This window comes from Malus domestica, chromosome 04 (assembly GCF_042453785.1).
Source record: "Malus domestica chromosome 04, GDT2T_hap1".
NCBI lineage: Eukaryota > Viridiplantae > Streptophyta > Magnoliopsida > Rosales > Rosaceae > Malus > Malus domestica.
This window is the reverse complement of record NC_091664.1, coordinates 8,137,583-8,158,883: the sequence shown is the minus strand read 5'-3', so window position 1 is coordinate 8,158,883 and position 21,301 is coordinate 8,137,583. Positions and strand designations below refer to the sequence as shown.

General features: G+C 38.6%; 2 protein-coding genes across 10 annotated transcripts; both read right to left on the bottom strand.

The window, feature by feature from the left end:
• Positions 1–14,260: 14,260 nt before the first annotated feature.
• Positions 14,261–16,488, bottom strand: LOC103433008 (protein NONRESPONDING TO OXYLIPINS 2, mitochondrial). Of its 9 annotated transcripts, none has more exons than XR_529056.4 (5): positions 16,210–16,468; positions 15,928–16,105; positions 15,389–15,446; positions 14,849–14,890; positions 14,261–14,508 (listed from the first exon to the last, which is right to left on the bottom strand). XR_529056.4 is itself a non-coding variant. In XM_008371232.4 (4 exons), exons 1-3 carry the CDS (start codon positions 16,365–16,367, stop codon positions 14,871–14,873), a joined length of 297 nt encoding a protein of 98 aa, XP_008369454.1. In that variant the 5' UTR covers positions 16,368–16,468; the 3' UTR covers positions 14,261–14,508; positions 14,849–14,870. The 9 variants fall into 9 exon arrangements, 4 of the variants coding, with proteins under 4 accessions (XP_008369454.1, XP_008369450.1, XP_008369453.1 ...); XR_003772601.2 differs by having other exon boundaries at positions 15,987–16,105; positions 16,210–16,467; XR_529060.4 differs by lacking the exon at positions 14,849–14,890 and having other exon boundaries at positions 15,987–16,105; positions 16,210–16,488.
• Positions 16,489–18,490: 2,002 nt separating this feature from the next.
• On the bottom strand, positions 18,491–20,352 carry LOC103419261 (metalloendoproteinase 1-MMP). The gene has a single exon (XM_008357379.4). It carries the CDS (start codon positions 20,060–20,062, stop codon positions 18,971–18,973), a length of 1,092 nt encoding a protein of 363 aa, XP_008355601.2. The 5' UTR covers positions 20,063–20,352; the 3' UTR covers positions 18,491–18,970.
• Positions 20,353–21,301: the final 949 nt, after the last annotated feature.

The window sequence follows — 21,301 nt, the reverse complement described above, 5'->3', positions numbered from 1 at the left end:
TTGATTTTGCTTCACACTATCTTGATCAAGATAGTGTGAAGCTTTTGTAGGTGAAGCTTTTGTGTTGAAGCTTTGTAGGTGAAACTTTTGTGGGTGAAACTTTTGTGGTGGGGGAAGCTTTTGTGGTGGGTGAAGCTTTTGTAGGTGAAGCTTTTATGGTGGGTGAAGCTTTTGTGGGTGAAGTTTTTATGGGTGAAGCTTTTGTAGGTGAAGCTATTGTGGGTGAAGCTTTTGTCGGTGAAGCTTTGGAGTTGAAGCTTTGTAGGTGAAGCTTTGGAGTTGAAGCTTTTGTTGGGTACCATGAATTGATTTTGCTTCACACTATCTTGATCAAGATAGTGTGAAGCTTTTGAGAATTTGTAGTTGTCCTCCATTGATGAAGCTTTTGTTGGTGAAGCTTTTATGGTGAAGCTTTGTTGGGTACCACGAATTGATTTTGCTTCACACTATCTTGATCAAGATAGTGTGAAGCTTTTGTAGGTGAAGCTTTTGTGTTGAAGCTTTGTAGGTGAAGCTTTTGTGGGTGAAGCTTTTGTGGGTAAAGCTTTTGTGGTGGGTGAAGCTTTTATGGGTGAAGCTTTTGTTGGTGAAGCTTTTATGGGTGAAGCTTTTGTAGGTAAAGCTTTGGAGTTGAAGCTTTGTAGGTGAAGCTTTGGAGTTGAAGCTTTTGTTGGGTACCATGAAATGATTTTGCTTCACACTATCTTGATCAAGATAGTGTGAAGCTTTTGAGAATTTGTAGTTGTCCTCCATTGGTGAAGCTTTGTTGGGCACCACGAATTAATTTTGCTTCACACTATCTTGATCAAGATAGTGTGAAGCTTTTGAGAATTTGTAGTTGTCCTCCATTGATAAAGCTTTGCTGAATTTCCCATTTTTTTTTTTGGGAAACTAGAAATTTGAAAATGTGGGAGAAACAACATATACAAATTTTTCTTCCACACTGTTGAGCAAGAGATTGTGATGCAAGCCACACCTTATAGTAGTCGAAGGTTTGGATGAACCATATAAATTGAATTTGCTTCGAATAGTCTTGAATTTGCTTCGAAGTTTTGAGAATTGTAGTTGCCCTCCATTGATGAAGCTTTTGTTGGCACCATAAATTGGTTTTGCTTCACACTGTCTTGATCAAAAGTGTGTAAAGCTTTTGAGAATTGTGGTTGTCCTCCATTGATGAAGCTTTTGTTGGCACCATAAATTGGTTTTGCTTCACACTGTCTTGATCAAGAGTGAGTGAAGCTTTTGAGAATTGTGGTTGAACTCCTTTGATGAAGCTATTGTTGGCACCATAAATTGGTTTTGCTTCACACTGTCTTGATCAAGAGTGTGTGAAGCTTTTGAGAATTGTGGTTGAACTCCTTTGATGAAGCTATTGTTGGCACCATAAATTGGTTTTGCTTCACACTATCTTGATCAAGAGTGTGTGAAGCTTTTGAGAACTGTGGTTGCCCTCCATTGATGAAGCTCTTGTTGGCACCATAAATTGGCTTTACTTCACACTGTCTTGATCAAGAGTGTGTGAAGCTTTTGAGAATTATGGTTGCCCTCCATTGATGAAGCTCTTGTTGGCACCATAAATTGGTTTTGCTTCACACTGTCTTGATCAAGAATGTGTGAAGCTTTTGAGAATTGTGGTTACCCTCCATTGATGAAGCTCTTGTTGGCACCATAAATTGGTTTTTCTTTACACTGTCTTGATCAAGAGTGTGTGAAGCTTTTGAGAATTGTGGTTAAACTCCTTTGATGAAGCTCTTGTTGTCACCATAAATTTGTTTTGTTTCACACTGTTTTGATCAAGAGTGTGTGAAGATTTCTACGAGTTGTAGTGTTTGCATTGTTACAGAGGGGAAATGTTTGAAGCAGATGCAAGAGGGTTGAATAGCTTGATCTTCGTATGCCATGCACTGAAGTTGTTGTTGGCTTGCAATAAGACTTTGTTGGTGACTATAACTCTTGTTGGGCATAAGTGCTCCCCTAGTTGAGTTGTCAAGCTTGAGGGTTTTTTATTATTTGTGAATGCTAGGAGTTCACATGTACGAGTTGTACCACTCATCTTCTGGTAGGTGGAATGAATGGTGAGTTGCTTTCATCACTTGGTTGGTGGTACGAAGGTGAGTTCCTTCATCACCTTTCATTACATTTCATCACCTGGTTGGTGGCACGAGGATGAGTTCCTTCTTCACCTGGTTGGTGGCATGAGTGGCAAGTTGCCAAATGATATTAGAGTACGAGTTGTACATCCTTCAAGCGGTTGAGAGTCAAAACATTTGTAATGTGTATGTCTTCTTATAATAGCATTTCCTTCAGTACCTAGTCCCCTACTTTGAAAGAGTGAGGCTTGGCTCCATAGTCATAATAGTCGACGGTACGTTCACCCCTGGTTATCTTGATACGAACTTTTATCCCTCTTGTTGTAATTGAAGGAAAAATTTGTCCTAGCTAAGAACAAGTAAGAACATTTGAATACATATGCAAACTATTAACACTTTAAAGTAGGCATGCATTAAAAAACAATTCATAAAACCCATGACTTTCAAAGCCTAGTATATGGTGAACCAAAAGACTCTTTAACAACATTAAAGAGAAGTAAAGATTTAGAGTTTCTTTACCCTTGAAGCTCATCCTTGTTTACACAAGGGATTCACCCAAGTGGAGGGCCTTCAAGTCACCTCCTAGCTCCTTGGATATTGCTTGTGATTTCCTTCTCCTTTTGTACTCATTTGGACTTTGTGGATGTAAGGAAAGGATCTCCAAAACACCAAAAGTTTGGTGTCTCTAAGTCTCCACACCAAGGGTTATGTGAAGATGAAATGGATGACTTAGGGAAGAAGAGATTGCTAGATTAATCTCCCTAAGTGGCCGGCCTCTTTAGAGAAATAGAGAGAAAGTGTTTCACCTCATTTCACCAAGATAAACCCTAATGAGAAATAAAGCTATAAAGTTCCTTTTATACTTTATTTCAAGTGAGTGGCAAACTTGTAATTAATCCAAGCTTGCCCATTCACCCTAATGGCCGGCCATATTAATGTTATTGGGCTATTTGCCCATTTTGTTTTAGTTGTCATACAACTTAAACATAATGGGCCTTTTGGACCAAAACGCTTTTGGGCCCCGAAACCCAAAACCAACATATAAGCCCAATACGAACCTTTCGTAAAATTAATTAACTAATTAATTAATCTTGACCATTCTTCAATTAAACCATTTAATTGCATATCCATTTCATTTAATTTCTTCACTATCACCCTTACTCGGTGTACGATCCATTAGGTTCCAATTAGCGAGGTAGTGGGCGATTGTTACTCTTAACGCTCGATTATGAATTGAAACCACATTTCAATTCTCCATTTTATGATTAGTGTTGCCTAATCATTAGGGCTTCCACAAACCATGAGTGACACCTAGAAGTATGTCATGGTTACCCAAGCTAAGTAGAATTGGTTGGAGAACCTATCCAGTTACAACTACAATGCAATACGATCCTTCTCTAATACAATACTCTTAATCACATTGTTTGAATGATAGTTTGTTTCATGTCTACTATCCAATGCGATACTTCTCTACATGATTCCCTTGAATATGATTTGGAACAAACTTCCTAAGTCATATTCATTTGCTTTGGCCAAAGACTTTAGAATCATATCTTAGAGTATTCTCCTTCCACCATGGAAGGTTAGAGATCCCTTGTTGTGCATTCATATGCCTACACGACTAGATAGCTTGACCCCAACAATGTCGTGGACACTCCGATGGAATGCCGTTGACATGATCAAAGATCAAGGACCTAACCATTAGACATCTATGATGCCTCAGGTCAAAGGACTACTTTGCATATTGCAACTTTCGAGTTCTTACATGACATGTATGTTCGAACTCCCTTTTGATCGTTGTTCAGTGTACTCGATTACTCTTTCGAGCACCTATGTGTTTGTCTTAGTGTCCAACACCAAATGACTTGAGACTAGTCATACTCACGCTTGAGTCAACATAACACATACTAGCCTTAGCGGATTGTCAATGCCCAATCGGCAATCCTATGGCTAGGAACGTTTTAGGAATGAACATAAGAGAATGGTCTCGATAATCTAACTCACTTAGGGCTGGTTTGGTATTGCTGTGCTTTGAAAAAAAACTGTTGTGAGAATAAGCGGCTGTGCTGTGAGAATAAGCGGCTGTGAAATAAATCAGTAGAGTGTTTGGTAAACTTTTTTGTAAAAGTGCTTTTGGAAAAAAAAAAGTAGTCTGATAGTGAGTCTTTTCATTAAAGGAGCACTGTAGCTCCGTGTGCTTTGAAAAAAAACCAGTTTTCCAAAGCTGCAAATAGCAGCTTCAGCTTTTTCTTTTGATTTCAGCTTATTCTCACAGCAGCTTCCAAAATAAGCCATTTTTTTTTAGTTTACCAAACACCTAAAACCCTCACAACTTTTTTCATGGGTGCTTTTTTTTTAAGCACCTCACTCCCAAACCACCCCTTAGATCACTTGTCTCTTAGATCAAATACATCCCTAGGATTCCCTTATTGCTTAAACACATGATACAATAAATAGTGATTAACAATAAGCTTTGCCCTTCATTAAACATATAAAAGTTTAATACATTAAGTATTCCAAAAAGCTATTACATCAAATGAGTGGCTTTGTGGGCATACTTCCAACAGTAATGGGCTTGCTGAGAGTAAAAATCCTTCCTCTTACCAAGAGACAAATACGTTTGGTGGCTTAGCGGGTAGCTAAATGAGGCAAGAGATGATGCAATGGGGTCTGAATAGTCAATATCTCCTCACTTGGTAGAACTTAACTTCCACTTCCCACTTGTTGATAGGGGATAACCATATGGGGGTTCCCTTGGTATGTCCTTGCTTCGGCGGATGCGTGGTTGTAAGCATGTGCCATCACCTCAGAGTAAGTTTTCCAAGTGTTGGCATTGATCATGTACTTGAAGAAACAATCACGTAGGCCTGCCGTGAAGACCTTGAGGGCAGTCTTGTTATCTGCCTCAGCTCAGCGAGAATATTCATGGCTGAAGCGACCGACATACTCTCGTAGTGACTCATCCGGCTTCTGGCGAATAGTGTACAAGTCATCTGTAGAATGCAAGCGATCGGTCTGGAAGATGTGTTGAGAGACAAACAGTTTCCTCAGTTCCTCAAATGAGTCTGCTGTCTCAGGTGGAAGACGGTAATACCAGTTTAGAGCTTCACCAAAGAGGGTGGAGGGGAAGAGAAGACATCGCTCTTCATAGGTGTGCATCCGATATGTCATGGTGGACTCAAAGAGGTTAAGGTGTTCAATTGGGTCCTCCATTCCAATATAGAGTTGTAAACCAAGCTTTTGTTTTGTCTTCGCTTGAAGGGGATGGTCGAGGATCCTTCTTGTGTGAGGGCCAGGCCTGGGTTGGTTCCAGTCAAGTATCTCGGCCTGACGTTCGGCCTTCAACTTGTTTACTTCCTCAAGGAGCTATAGGACAAAGGGGTCTTGAGTGGAGTCATGTACCACTGGAATTTTCTTTCGTAAGTCTTCATCGCCTCTTGGAAGTAGGAAAGTTTGAGCAAGGGTGTGTGATTTTTTCTTGGACTCGCCGTACTGACTTCTAGGGCGAGTCTGCCGGAATACCTCAGAGTCCCTTGTACCTTCATGTTCTTCTGGGACCTGTCGTTCCTTCCCTAGATCGGCAGCTGGCCTGGGTCGTGAGAGGGGACCAAGTCTTTCAGAAACCCTTGGGTCATTGATCTTTGAGCATATGTGGAGGGGATTCTCTCGACGTTGCTTTAAGAAGTCTCGGCAGTCACGATAAACGGTTTTTGATCCTTCCAACCCTTTTACAAAGAGATGTCTTCCTCCACTTCTTCTACTTTGGGCCGAAGCATCTGGGTTGAGAGAAGTCTCATGTTGATCAATGTTTTAATGATTAGCTCGCTTCTCATCAGGGATACCCATGTCGAATGGAGGTGACCCTTCATGTTAGGGGGCACCCAGATGATGGTTGATGTCCACAAGGGCAACGAGCTCGCGTGTTTGAGTACACCTAGTTTCGTGGAGCGTCTCAAAGAGCTTCTCATACTACTCCTGGAGGACCTCATTCTTCATTGCTATCTTGTTGTTCTAAGCTTCTAGCCCATCGACTTTAGCTTGAAGAGCAACCCTCTTTCCTTCCTTCTTTTGTTGCTTCGCACTAGGTGCAAGAGGGGTATCATTTTGTGTGCTAGGGCTTCCTTCGCTCCCCATAATGGATAGGGATGCCTGGTCAAAAGAGAGTGTACGAATGGTGGAAACCAACTTGGCAAAGCTGAAGAGAGTGGGAATAAGTGTCGTTCCTACAGACAACGCCAAATGTTGATACACAAAATCAGTGAGGACTTTGGTACAACAGAAAGTGTTAAGTTTGTGACCTTCACTAGATTGCTTCGGTCACCGGTGTGCATAAGTATGTAAATGGATAAAGAAAGGGAAGCAAATGCAAGATGTACGTGGTTCACCCAGATTGGCTACGTCCACGGAGTAGAGGAGTTCTCATTAATTGTGAAGGGTTTACACAAGTACATAGGTTCAAGCTCTCTTTTAGTGAGTACTAGTGAGCGATTTAGTACAAATGACATTCGAAAATATTGTGAGAGAATGATCTCTATTTATAGAAGAGAGTTTCTAGCTTTACTCTGACATTGACACGTGTCGTGTTGTGATTGGCTTCTGATGTTGACACGTGTCACACTATGATTGGCTTCTGATGTCGACACGTGTCGCACTGTGATTGGCCTCCTAGTTAGAGGGAAACTCTTCTGGGTCCTTGATGGTATAACGTTGACCGGTGCTCAGTAGTTTCGAGATTGGTCAAGTATGGTACAAACGGATTCCATCTTGTCATATGGCCTTCATGCATAGTTGAGGCTGAATATATCAACATGGGGTTTGATTAGAGTAGTTGGATGCATGGTCTTCATGCATGCATAGGTAACTTGCAGGTGGGATAAGTTCTAGTAGCAAATTGGATAGATGTCTGCAACGTGTGGGGCGTATGGGCATTGAGAAAAACAAGGTGATTGTTTTGGATGTGAAAAGAACCGTGTGTGACTATCCAACAAATTCAGTGATGGGATAAAGTAAAGTCAAAGTTGGAATAAAATAGGATTAGCGTGCAGAGTCCCTGTATGGTCATCGTTTTATATCTCAGAATATTCCATTACAAGTCTTTAGGTGCAATTGAAATCCTCTGCTTATCGTTCAGGCCATGCTAAGTAAGTACATCAGCCCTATAAATACATAGGTAGTGGCAACGAGAAAAGCCCCTCAAATTCAACACACAAATTGTCATGCGCAAACTCTCTCAACAACCTTGATATCTTTTTTTCTTTTTCCGCCAACACATCTTCAGTTTGGATAAACAGCACTGTGAAGGTAACCGGTGATACCTTCAGTTTGGATAAACAGCACTATCACCATAAAACCAGCCAACCACGGAACACCTTCATTTTGGATAACCAGCACTGCGTCGAGGCTGACTGGTTATCTATCCAAGTCTCAGTCGAGAAAGACTTTCGGGTCTTTATTGGCAGAGGTCATCTCATTAGCCTTTTCGGAAAGGTGAGGTGTTCAGTCTACTAAGGCTCGGCACATTGAACACCGAGTTGTTTTATGATTGGATACTCACAAGTAAGCTTTAGAGTTCGGCATTCTGACGGTCGAACCACATTTACTATCAAGACATATATTTGTATTGAGTATATATGCCCCTATACTCTGGTGTCGATTCGGTGTGCTTATACACTTACGAATATAATCCCCGTGATCGAATCTGACGTCGACGATTTATGAACTTCATAGAACTAACAGCCTTGTCTTTAAGCTCTAAAACTCGAAGGCCGAGAGTGTTCCTTCCTCAGCCGCAATCGCAAGATCGAGAAGTTAACAGCGCACCCAACGAAACATCAACATATTTTACTCCTCAGCCAAGCTCGGTCGACGAGTTGGCATGCCCCTCATTAATCGAAGGACGTAGTTAGCTCACTAGTTACTCGGCCTGCGCGCCACGTAGGCTTGGTAGTTTTTAGGGTCAACAGTAGGTGATGTGTTTAAAAACCTGTAAAATTTGGAGGGTGTATTTGTAACGACCCGAAATTTCTAATTTGGAAGCTAATTACTAAGGTAGGCCCAAAGTTTATTTGGTTAATCAATATACCATTAACCACCAAAAATTTAAATTTGATCATATTATGGCTACATCTAACCTCCTCGTTAGACTGCCTATGTACCCTACAAAAGGATCAAGTCATTCGTAGTTCACATTACTCTTCTAGAACAACCTACAAAAATTTCATTACGATCCAACGGTCGGATCTCCACCATTCACGAATTCGAGTGGTAGTCGACGTTTTATTTTACGAACTTCCAAATCCAATTCGTGAAGATCCATACGTTGGATTCCCGATCCATAAGTTCCAAAGGTCCTCAAATAATATGTACTATAATGTCTCAAAGTTTGGTGACGATATAACGATCAAATCGTCGATTCCTAAATTAATCAAGCGCTGCATCAGAATGAAATTTAGGTTCATCCGATCAACCTACGTCATATGATTAACAAATTTAGACCCAATACATCTCATTTGGCTTATAACAACGTCTACGGCCCTCTGGCCATGCGCCGTCGTAGATGGCGATCGGCCGTCCCGACTCGCCGGGAAAATTCAACTATTTCTAAAAATTCTCATATTTTACAAAAATGAAGATCTCAAAGAGTAAAGCAAACTTTATACCTGTGGCCAAGTCCAATTTGGCCAGGAAATGCTCCAAATTGACTCGAACCCGCCAGAAACCCTAAGATGGGTGTTCTTCAATTAGACTTCCTCAGTGTTCCAACGCCCCTACAACCTATTGGGTCTTGTTTCTGAGTCCAAGGAGAGTTGATTAAAGGTGGTGGTGGGTGGTGGGTGGTCAAACTCGCCGGATCGGAGGAATCATCATCGAGCACCTCCGGTGCTTCGGTGGGTTTCTACACGAATTGGACCTAAAAACCCTCAAATTTGGGTGGAGGTGGTAGAGGGGAGGTTGTGGAAGAGGTTATAAGTGTTGGATGGTGGAGGTTTGACGGGAAAAATGGCGAAAACCGCCAGAAATAGGGTCGAGTTAGTGCACCAGTGCACCGGTGACGGGAAGGCTGGGAGCCTTTTTCACCCTTTCGCCCCTTTTTTTTCTTCTCCCCCGTGCCCTCCATTTCTCTCCCGCACTCCCTCCTTTCTCCCCTCTCTCTTAATGCCACTTGGCAGCTGCTAGACATTGATTTATTTATTTATTTATTTATTTTTTTTTTCCAACAACAAAAACATCTCTAATTTCTTCATTATAACTCCATTTCACGAACGGTTTTCGCTTACACGTTTGTAGGATTGAACTCAACCTAAATATGTCAAGAAACATGACAAAATATATGAGGATAAAATACATCCTCATAAAATTACGTTTAGCCCCCTTAGGGCATTTTCGTCATTTTCACTTATCAATAAAATTTTCCACATAATCATATATATTTAAATTTTCCAGGGTATTATAGTATTCAATTGGGACTTTGAATACACCCCTAGTTTGAATAAAATTACTTTATTGTTATAATTTTACTTTGTGATAAAAGACAAAAATATCGTTTTACCCTTTTTTAGCTGACAAAGAGAATTTCATTAATATGTAGTTTAGATAATTACATGAATAATCAATTGTTTTGGTATATAAGACCTTTTTTTTTTAACTCACCTAAGGTTCTAAAAAATATTAGGCGCTAGTCGAGCAGTGAGCTGGGGTCTAGCGCCTAGCGGAGGTCTAGACGGATTTAAGTATATTTATTATAAATTAATTAAATTTACCATATGATATAAAAACAAACATGAAGAATATGTTATTTCTTATAAAAAAAGAATAGCATATGTGATGTTAGAATTTTAAGCATAATACGGTGTGGTCTTAAAGAGAGGAAAGTCTCAAAAAATCCCCCTCTCTACTTAGAATATCCAAACAAAACAATTTAATTTTTAAGAATAAAATACGATATTTTGAATAAAATTAGTATTTAATGTTTTTTTAAATCCCTCCACCCAACCTCCTTCGCATCATTCAAGGTTCCCATCCGTGAAGCCACACCAAAAGATTCATCCCACGGTTCCCACCCTCTCTCATAACCCAATGCCCCAATTTATGTCAGACATAATGTAAAGAAATTAAAAACAATTGAATGATAAGAGTCGGGACACACACACCAACACATTTGATGAAAACGCCTTTATTTTGGTTTTCTTTTTTGTTTTTTTACGTTTCCTCGTCTCTCACTTCTTCATCTTCTATCTTGCTTTTGCTCTATAAATTTCCTCCTCCGATGTGGTGCAAGTTTGCAATCTTAACTATTCTCTTTCTCTTCTCTCCCATCCTCCCTCTTCTCTTTAGATCTTTCATTTTCTGCTAAAGATACAACAACGATTGGAAATGAAAGATGTGACGCTGACAACCACCGAAGACCAAAGAGTCAATTCGCCAGAAAAAAAAATAAAAAAATATATAAAAAAACTACAACCTTGGCCACCGCCTAGGTCGCCTAGACCACCTAGAGAGCGTCTAGGCGGGCGCCTAACTCCTAGGCGATTCAGCTAGACGATTTGGTCCAAATTGCAGCAGCACTTCATCGCCTAGCGCCTAGGTGGCCGTCTAGGTTTGAACTCACCGCATTTTAAGTTTAATTCCTCCCCTCTTCTTTGAATTTAGTTTAGAGTAGTAATACATCATTTGTAATTGAAAAAAAATAAACAATTATTGACATAATGCAAAATAGTAAAAAATGTGTAAAGATATTTCATTTGAAGTGTTAAAAACATCTTTGAAAATTAAAATAAAATTAAAAAAAATTTAACATCTTTAAAAATTAAAATAAATATAAAATTTGTTTTGTGATTTCCCATTAAAAACTAAAACTATAGGGTAATAATTACCTTCTTGGTTAACTACTACAAAAAATAAAAATAAATAAATAAATAATTGGTTTGATGATGTGCAGATTCATTCCTTTAAAAATATAGGACCTGGCTTCTCTACCCTCCCACTTCCCATACACTCATATCCCCTCATATTTGTGCGGTCACGGTTAAGTCACGTCAACATTTTATATTACTATTGTTTTTTGTCTTATTATCTCTATAAAAAAAATCAATAAAAAATGTTGACGTGGCTTAACCGTGATTGCACAAAATAAGAGGGATGGGAGTGTATAGGAAGTGGGAGGACAGAGAAGCCGGGTCCAAAAATATAATAGTTCTTGATTTGATACCGTAATCTACACTCTACGAGAATATTGGGAGAACGCATTTTGATAGCTAGATTGTACCACTTCTCTAATAAAGGTCAATTAATATAAGTAGATCATACTTCTATTAGTATAATGTGGTGTAACAAGTGTCATGCTCAGTGGTGAGGATGTGGAAGTATAAGTTTCACTGTTTTGAAAGGTGAATTTGAACCATATTATTGCTAACTTATTGTGATGTTTAACCCATTCATTCATCCCTAAGGTCGATAATATCGTTTGTTAAAAAAAAATTAAAAGTTTCACTACTTTGGTATCTAGTGGGATAAGTTAAACCACACAATATGATAGTCTCCATAGTAATATAGTATTAAACTCATTATTTATGAGAGTAAAATTTAAAATCTCTTACTTTACAAATAAATAAATGAATAAAAGTCATTAAAATGTAGTACTAGTAAATTTTATATTTTATTTCAAAAGAAGTGATGTACTAATGAATATCCACTAGAATTGTACCTGGCTTCTTTGCCCTCCCAATTCTCATACATTCTCATCCCCTCCTATTTGTACGGTCACGGTTAAGTCACATCAACATTTTATATCACTATTACTTTTTTGTCTTATTATCTCTATAAAAAAATCAATATAAAATGTTGACGTGACTTAACCGTGATCGTACAAAATAGGAGATGATAAGAATGTATAAAAACTAAGAGGGCAGAGAAGCCGGGTCCACTAGAATTACCTACTTCAAATGTTTTATCGTATTATTTATTCTTGAAGGCTGCAAGAACGAAGGGCTATTTAGTCCAAATAATGGTATATGTCCAAAGTGTTCCGGTTTCCCCATGTTTGGCACACCGTATAAGACGCCGGATAGTACTAATAATACGATGTACGGTGTTTGGTGGTCGTTTGGATTAAATAAGCACCGGATTAAATAATCCAGGCCCACCATTTTAATACACTCCGCACCCGCTTAGCTATCCTCTCCAATAGGTTGGTATAATTAGTCGGGTTCGCGCTCCCGTATGCTCTTCTCTCCGACCCTCTCTGATCCTGCCCAACGCGAACTCCACCAAGGTATTGCTGCTCTGTCTCTCCCTCCTTCCCAACTGCCAGCAGAGGCTCCGGCAACAGGGGAGCCCAAGAAGGAAGAAAAGGTAGCTAGACAGACGAAACCCAGGTTTTCAATTATGGTGTTTCTGGGTTTTCAATTATGGGTTTTCAATTTTTTGCTTATGGGTTTTCATCTTCTCCATCTTTTTGCTTTTGGGTTTTCATCTTCTCCATTTTTTGCTTCTGGGTTTTCATCTTCGCGATGGACTGACGAAACTTGAATGGGAGAAGCAAAGTGCTTCAAATGACAGAGAGGTGGAGATTTTAGAGGCTTCGGTGTTGATGGTCTTTGTAGAGTGCCTTTCATTTTGCTTCGGGAATGGGAGAAGCAAAGTGCTTCTTTTCTGCAAAGTGAAGAAAAATAAACCTAAAAGTATCAATTTTTATCTTAAAATATTAATATTTTGAATTCCACTTATCCGGTATAATACCAAACATAGTATAAATAATACGGTTATTAATCCGATACTGCACCAAACGCCCGACTAATTTAGTCAGTACTATCCGGTGGCTATTTATCCTATCCGACAGAAATAGTCAGTACAGTCCGAGCTGCCAAACGAGGCCTATGTGTATTGAACAATTAGTACAAGAGAGGATGATTGAATTTAATCAAAAGGATGATTGTATTTTCTCTGTGTAGATGTTGATAGTGCACTTTCTTTAACACAAAGGTATTTGGAGTGTGAAGATTTGAGTAAAGTTAGACAATAAACCAATCATATAATTAGGCATCGAATTCATTTTTTTGTGTTCAACTTAAAGATTGTCAACTTTGAAGTAGAGCGGATACCATTAAACCTAATAAAAGTAGCAAATATTTAAGACTTCAAATTTTATTATTTAGTTTTTTTTTAAATAAAAAAATTAAACTAACTGCTTTGGCGATGAATCATTTCGTTCAAACAAACAAACCTCTGTCCGACAAAGTATGAGTCGTGCAAAAGTCTGTAGGAACAGGATTTCTACCTTTTTTAATATTTCTTCCGTTTTATCTTCTTTTATTTGAACAGTTACAATTAAGACACATTAATATTATGCAATGTTTTTCTTTTAGAAAACAAAAAAACTAAAACAAAAACAAAAACAAAAGTGCGGAGGGATGAAATAGGTAAGGAGGAAATAGAATCTTACTTCAAGTTTGTATACACTGATGGTGTGATTTTGTCAACTTGGGTTATGTGTTGCAAAGGTTCGTCGTCATGGGGCTTGTACGAAGACCTCACGATGTACGATCGAAAATCATTATAATTTTTTTAATTAAAATTGAATATAAACAATATCTAATGAAAATTATTTGTACGATGTACGACAAACGAACGTGATTGAAATATCTCCGGAATCCTCACAAAGAGAATCCGGAGAGGATCCCCGTTATTTCAAGGACATGTTGCTTTCTGTCCAAACAGTGAACTAATTTCTTTTCACTTATGAAAAGTGTTGAATATTAATCCCATATCAAGACATGCAGCTTCATGGCTATATTTTTCTATCTGGTTTTTGCTCCACTAGGAGAATTGACCCTTCCATTTTGTTTTTGCTTAAGAAAAAATTAAATTTGAACACAAAACTCCGACTACACTCCCAACTAAAATGATCCAATCTCAACTCCAAAAGATTAGTCAACATAAGGAGAAATTCTTAGGTCCGAAACTAAAGAAATATTTCGAGTGACCATGATCCCAAACTCAGGAAATATTGCGAGTGACCAAGAGAGGTCAAAGCCTCCCTGTGAAATTTGTCTCTCTAAAAACATGATTCAAGGAGATAACGTCGAACAATTCACCAAAAATCACAAAATGCAACCTTAGATTGCATATATCAAAGGGATGGGCATCAAGCATGGTAAACTAGACTTAAGAAGGAAGGCAAGGAACACGGATTAACGTTCGAAATCAAAGATTCATAAATACATAGTGAACAAGCAAATTGAATTATTATGCAACAAGTGCTGGCATGGCATCCTATCTTTAGGAAAAATCAATTTTAGCTTCAATAAGGGTTTTGAATAAATAAAACTACAAACTGTTTGCTTTTCCATTCCTGTGAAGGGTAACTTCTTGTAACTGTGACAGCCTGCTACGAATCACCTTGGACCTGACCGACCAAGCTCTGGATCATCAAACAATACAAAGGCTTAAATTAGGAAACAAACCGAAACCCTCTATAAGAGGAGAATAATGCAGAGACTGTTGCACTCCCAGTTTCTTTAACTAAGGAACCCAATCAGAACGACTCCACAACAACGTTAAAGAAATGTGATCATGGGGACGTTTCAGAGATGTTCTACAACAAAAATAAACTAAAAAAAAGTAAACTCAAATATGCAGCATCCACTAAAACTTGCTCTCATAATACATATGGGTAGGAACATTGTCCAATAATCACCGATCAACATGTACGTATATCTAGTTTTAAGTCAGACACAATGACCATAAATGGCAGGGCCCACCTCCATATACAGCATACATGTCTCACGTACCATCAATTCCATCTGGGACAAGGAGCAGCTATGTTATCAAAGCATTTTATTATTTTAGACATGGTATAAGAATATAAGTTCAACAAACTTAAGCCAAAGTATTTGTACTTTTAAGTTTTCTTTTGTTATCTCCATACAATCTTATCTTATTGCCATATTAGCATTACACTTACATTAGCTACGGTTTTCAAGACATTAACCCAATATGCTCACTTTCAAACTCAAAATATATTGTCGTAATATGGCCAAAATATGATGAATTAAGTGTACTACAGCCCAATGGAAAACATTTCATCATAATAGCAACCTATATTAATCGTTGGACATACCTAATCTACAGATTATCAAACTAAAACAGCAAAACAGATTGTGGACACAGAAACCAAAATGTGGCAAGTGCCGGTACAATCATAAAAACTGACCAAATCAAACGAAAGATGAAATACAAGCCTCCAAACTAACATGGTTAAGCATTTTTAAGGTTTTTGAGGAAAATTCATAGTTTCGTACTTGGTAATGACGCAGCAAGCCTTAACTAGCAGGTTCAAGCATAATGGACATTATGTGCCTGCAGGAACCAAATATTCCAGTCAGATAACATCCCTATCAAAAGCACATCCACCCTCGTTTTCATTTCCTTAAAATTTCTTATTATCAAAACTACAACCTCGTTGAATAGCCAGGAAGCTCTAGAGGAAACCTGATGAGCCAATCTTACACAGAGAGTGCTCATAGTTTCAAAGACGCAACAACGCATTTTGGGTTACCCAAAATTGTGTTACTACTATTCTAGACCGTAATTATCTCTGAAAGTGTACAAGGGACGATCTATAAGTTAAATTTCCTATTCGGGTTCCACCGGACACAAAAATGCATTGCAAAAGGGGAATTACTAATCAATCAAGTCTGTTCAAATGCAACACTCAACAGAAACAACAAGGCAAAGCTCAAATTTTGAGGAGAACCCAAGTGATCAAACATGAAAACGAAGACATGGGATGGAAATAAACACAATTATTACAATTGTGATAAAAGCAAAAGTGACTCACAGTTAGAAAAGAAAGCAAATTTTTTTATTAGAGGCCGGGAGAGGTGCGGCAGAGAGTACCCTGTGAGAGCGCTCGGCAGCTCCTCGATGTAGTGCTCAGCGACGACGTCAACCTCGCCGCCGCCACCGCGCTGTGGAGTGGAAGTAGTGACTGAACGCATCCCAACGCACCTGGAGGCCTGCCCCAAATAAAACGCACAGCAACAATCCAAACCCAATGGTTAAAAACCACAAAGTATGAAATTAAAGAGGAATAAAATGAAAACCAAAATAAAACGCAAACCTAGAGAGCGAGAAACGTCGAAGAGGGGCGGAGGAGGGAGAGGAGGCGGTGGGGAGAGGGAAGCGTGAAGCGGAAGATTTTGGGACGCTGGATCTGACGGCGGATCGGATGGACGATAGGGAAGCTCTGTTGGCGAATTGCCTGCAGGCTGAAGCCATTGCAGGGGCTTGCGGTGGACGAATGATGTGAATATGCAGATGAGATCTGATCTGAAAAATGATGTCAAAAGGGTTTAGGGTTTTAGCGGCACGAGCTCTGTCAGAGAGCGAATCGATGTGTTTGTTGCTATTGGTTTGGGCTTTTGGAAAATATTTATTGGGCTCAGTCTAGATGGGCTATTGTGGGTATGGGTTAAAAATTATGATGGGCTAGAGCCCACCCTTGTCGGGCCTGGACCCATGCCTCCCCATGTACAATTGGTACGATCATCAATAATCGTGAGAAAGCATCATGCCCAATTGATAGTAGAAACATGGTAATCCCGCCAAATGAAGTTTTATGAAAGATTCCTGATACTGTTCATTTTTAACGAAAATGATATTTTTACTCTAAAAGTCATTCCTGATACTATTCACTTACAACACTTTTTTGTCATTTTGATTAAAACTCAAAGTTTTCAAGCTATTTTCATTAGTTTTCCTCCTGCGAAATACATGAATTAATGGAGCATAAAGAAAATTGAGAACAAGTCTGTTTAGTTAACGGACAAATTTAACAATCATTAACGTCCCAAAAATTCATGTCATAACAGAATGAGATAAAGCACGAAGGCTTTTATTAGAAAGATGACCAAGGGGTTGATGCCAAGGGCGAGGTAAAGTGACTTTAAAATGTTGCTCCACTTGTCCAAAAAAGATGATCAAATGGCAAGCTCTAAAATTGTTAACAGTCAAACTTCAAAAATGCTACTCTTATTATCTATTTGTACCATATTTCTAATAGAGATGAGACTCACATGCGTTAGCGGGTCCTACCTTTATTAGAGAGATGATACAATTACAAATGATGATATAAATAGGCGGTAAGTGTAGTATTACTTGTCAAACTTGCTAGCTATATATGGCTGATGCAGAACTTCTTGGTAAGAAAATGCCCATAAGGGAGTGCATTCACATTAGGGATGGACAACGGTTATGACGGGCGGGTAACTGCGGTTATTTACTCATAATCGTTTATGCTCATACCCGCATAACCGTTTACCCGTTGGGTAATTGCCTAAACGGTAATACTCATACCCATAACTGTTTATAAACAGTTAACCATACTCATAACCGCATACCCATTTAACCGTAACCGTTTAATCCCGTTTACCCATTTACCCGTTTTAACCCGTTTATCTTTTTTTTTTACTATTACCCCTTTTTCACCCGTCTACATGTTTTTTAACAACTTGAAAATAAATAAATAAATTGTCATAATTTTTTTTTTTTTTTACAATTATACACCATTATAGGTACATTCATCATACATTTCCGTATTTTAATTTTTTAAGTCCTTATACCATTTCAATAATTGAAATAATAGTTTACGAATGATATTTTTAACTGTTACCAATGAAGGTAAATATAATATTTGTCAAGTATTATTGGGTTACAAAAATTGTTTAGAAGACATTTCTGTCAATTTCACAATTACGCGCAAGGAATTTAAATTAATTTGGCGAATTCCTTGATGATGAGAATCATCATTCCTGTAGCAGTGTTATTGAGAGAATGACCGATGAATTCCTTGCTAATTTATTGGGTGCTAAGTATTATTGGATCGAGAACATGGTTTGTGTTAGTTTTACATATATAAAATAAATGGGTAAATGGTTACCCATTGATAACCGTGGTTAATACACATAACCGCCTATTTAAATTTCACGGGTAAACGGTTATACCCATAACTGTTTATTTATCTAAACGGTTACCCATAACCGTAACCATTTAATTTAAATGGGCGGGTAATCGCGGTTACCCATAACCAATGGGTATTTGCCCATCCCTAATTCATACAATCGTAATACCCTTTTTTTCTAGACGATGACGAGCTTATAAATCCTCCCATGCACGTTAGATTGTTCCTTCTGACTTGTTCTGTGAGAAACTGGTACGATTATCTATCCTGGGACGCAAGTGATACCCTTTATTTCCTCGCCTTTTTAGGTCAAGCATATTATTTGTATATATCACAGAAATTGGGTTGGTGGCATAGGACTTCCATCGCACAAAACATTCCCACTAGCTAGGATTTATTAGTCCTCAGCTTAATTAGACACAAGCATTGACTTCTCATTGTCATTCTCCTTCTGGGGTTTTCCCTTCTGCCTTCTTTTAAAAATGATTCCCATATCCATTTTCTTCTTGTGCATATCCCGTTTAATCATGTTTCTTGATTTCCTTTTGATTCATTCAATCCAAATAGCCACAAGTGGCTCTTTACCACAATGGTGGAAGGAGTTGAGCTCTTGCATGACGGCATGGATTCGAACCTCATTTGTGACTAATCTAACATTTAATCTATTGTTTGACAAAAAAAATATCTAAAAAATCATAAATAAATGAGAGTCTACAAAAAGAAAAAGAAAAAGTACGTGTTTTATGGTTTTCAGCCTAATACAAAAAGATTATATAGAAAGAATTCATTTAACTTTTATTTAGTATTTTGTCCCTACAATTTCACTATAAAGAATACAAGTATAAGAATTTTCGACCAATTTGAAAAAAAAAAAAAGAAAAAAGAAAAAAAAGAGGTTAAGAAAAGAGCCTACCAATAATTCTCAGGTGGCCAAATTAAGGCCTAAGAGCAATACCAAAGTGGTGGTGAGTGTTAACAAAATGGACCACCTAAAGGAAGACCTTGACTTCAAAGAAACTGCATGGTTGTAAGAATTTTCACTCTGCAATGAGCCAAATTTGAAATTAGGGTTGGACCCATACAAAGCTTGGACACCTTCCACGTCATCAATCTTGAGGTCCACCTTCTTGGTCCGAGGACTCAGGCTCGGGTACATAACGGCCTCCTTGACCGAGGCGTGAGCCAGCCCGAGTACATGCCCTATCTCATGAGTCGCCACCGATTCCAAATCAATAGCCACCTTTGACTTATCCGTTTTGAAATCAATGGCCCATGATTCCGCCGCGTCCAGGTGGAACCTCCCGTTCTCGGGCGAAAAAGCATGCCCCAGCACCCCCAACACCCCGTCGAACGGCTCCCCGTCCCCGTGGTCGCCGCGGTAAAACCCTATTTTAATATCCGCGGAAGCGTAGTCGTCGGTCTCGGTGAAGTTCACAGGGATCACCGCCGACCACCGCGAAAAAGCGCGGTGAAAAATGTCTCGAACATCTGATGGGTTCAGGTAACTCACCATGTGATTGGGGGAGAAAGCGTATGTGAGCGATACGGGGGAAGGGCGCGCCCACCTCGGCTTGCCGTAGAAGTAGGCGAAGTGACGCGTCGCATGCAGAGCCGTATGTTGCGACATGTCACTGACACCACACCTCGGTGAAATTATCGCCGAGATGGTGTCTGTGTCCAGCTTGCCTGTGACGGGCAGGCTCAGCTTGGACTGGTATAGAGTCAAGGCGGACTCAAATTCTGTGTCGAAAAAATCAGTGAAGTTGGAATTGGGTAAGTAGCCAAAACGGTGGAAGTAGTTCTTGAGCTCGGACATGCCGCTAACTAGGCTTCCTTTCCCGGCGTCTAGGAACCTTGAGAAGTCGTGCCATGTGGCGTTGTGGACGTCGGAGGCGGCGGTTAATACAGTTACTGAGTCCGGTAAAATTCTGGCGGGAAAGGCAGGGGGGGAAAAACAGAGGAAGCATAGGCATATGAAGAAGAAGAAAGAGTTGTACCTGAAAAATGGGAACATGGTTTGGTTTTTCGGTTGTGTTAGTTATCCTGGGATTGCAGAAGAGGGAAGAGAACGCATAGGCTAATTTATTGATCGATGGAAAGGATTTGGATTAAGAAATGAATTATATAAAACACAAAAAAAAAAAAATTGGTTGATGAATATTTTAATTTGAATATATAGAAATCATCGAGAGTTTGGGGGCTTATAGGTAGGATCGATGGGAAAAGAGCACTGGAAATTCAAATGATGGTGGAAAGATAAGTTAACAAGATTCTTCCGTGCTTGTATTTGAGTTGGAGATTGTGACTTTCAAGAGCAAATGATGGGTAAACCACTAGGTCTGTTTTCTGTTAACCAATAATTACTTTGACTAATCCTTTTTTTCGTGAAATTTTTTAAAATCATTGCTTGATTAAAAATGGGCATCTTGGTCTGGGTTGGTTATGATTTGTGGGTTCTGGGTTTTGTTCATCTGGGGGAAATTAAGAAAATAGGATATGCTTTAAAAACTTGAACTGTAGGTCAGATTAGTTGATCGGTTTAAAGTACTCTATTTGTTGACCAAATTTGGTGATTTGAAGTAAAATGGTCTGAGTATGAGTGTAGAGAAACCATTTTCTAGTGAGGCTTTGGTTTGGGTTTAACTTGTTATACTTAAACTAAGACAATGTCTTCATCTTAGGACAGATCATTAAGCAAATGTATGAACTGGTCATGCAGAAAGTTTTTTCCAAGTAAATTCAAACGAGAGAAAAGAACTAGTGGTCAAAATTAATGTTCAACAGTCAAGAAATACATCATGATTTTAACATTTGTTTTGGGTCCAACTTCATGAGTCATCACATATATGTTGAAGAATAGAGTCTCATATTGAAAATATAACAAATAACGTACAACTTATATGTGAGATTTCACTTCTAATATTATTGAAGTTTTTGAGATAAATTCCAACATTCAATATTAATTGATTAAGTTAGAACAATATTGGTAATATATTCTAAACTGGACTTACGCCAACAATACGTTCATGATTCATGAGTGATTAAAATATATGGTTTTCTTTTATTCAAAAATGAGTAATGCTAGAGAAATTAAATTTGCAAACTAAATTATATGTCACCAATAGAAATAAGCACGTTTATTGACGTTTAAGTAATAAACCAATCAACTTTCATGTCCTTTAGTTTTCAAAACTTTATCTTTAAATTTAGTCTTCCTAACATTACCCTTAAAAAATTAATTCCTTTATTTTCT

Excerpts from the sequence above, each read along its gene's own strand:
- LOC103433008 (XM_008371228.4), bottom strand. The coding sequence starts at position 16,367 with ATGGCTTCAGCCTGCAGGCAATTCGCCAACAGAGCTTCCCTATCGTCC. Across the intron at positions 16,106-16,209 it reads CGACGTTTCTCGCTCTCTAG|GCCTCCAGGTGCGTTGGGAT; the intron begins GTTTGCGTTTTA and ends TATTTGGGGCAG.
- LOC103419261 (XM_008357379.4), bottom strand. The coding sequence starts at position 20,062 with ATGTTCCCATTTTTCAGGTACAACTCTTTCTTCTTCTTCATATGCCTA.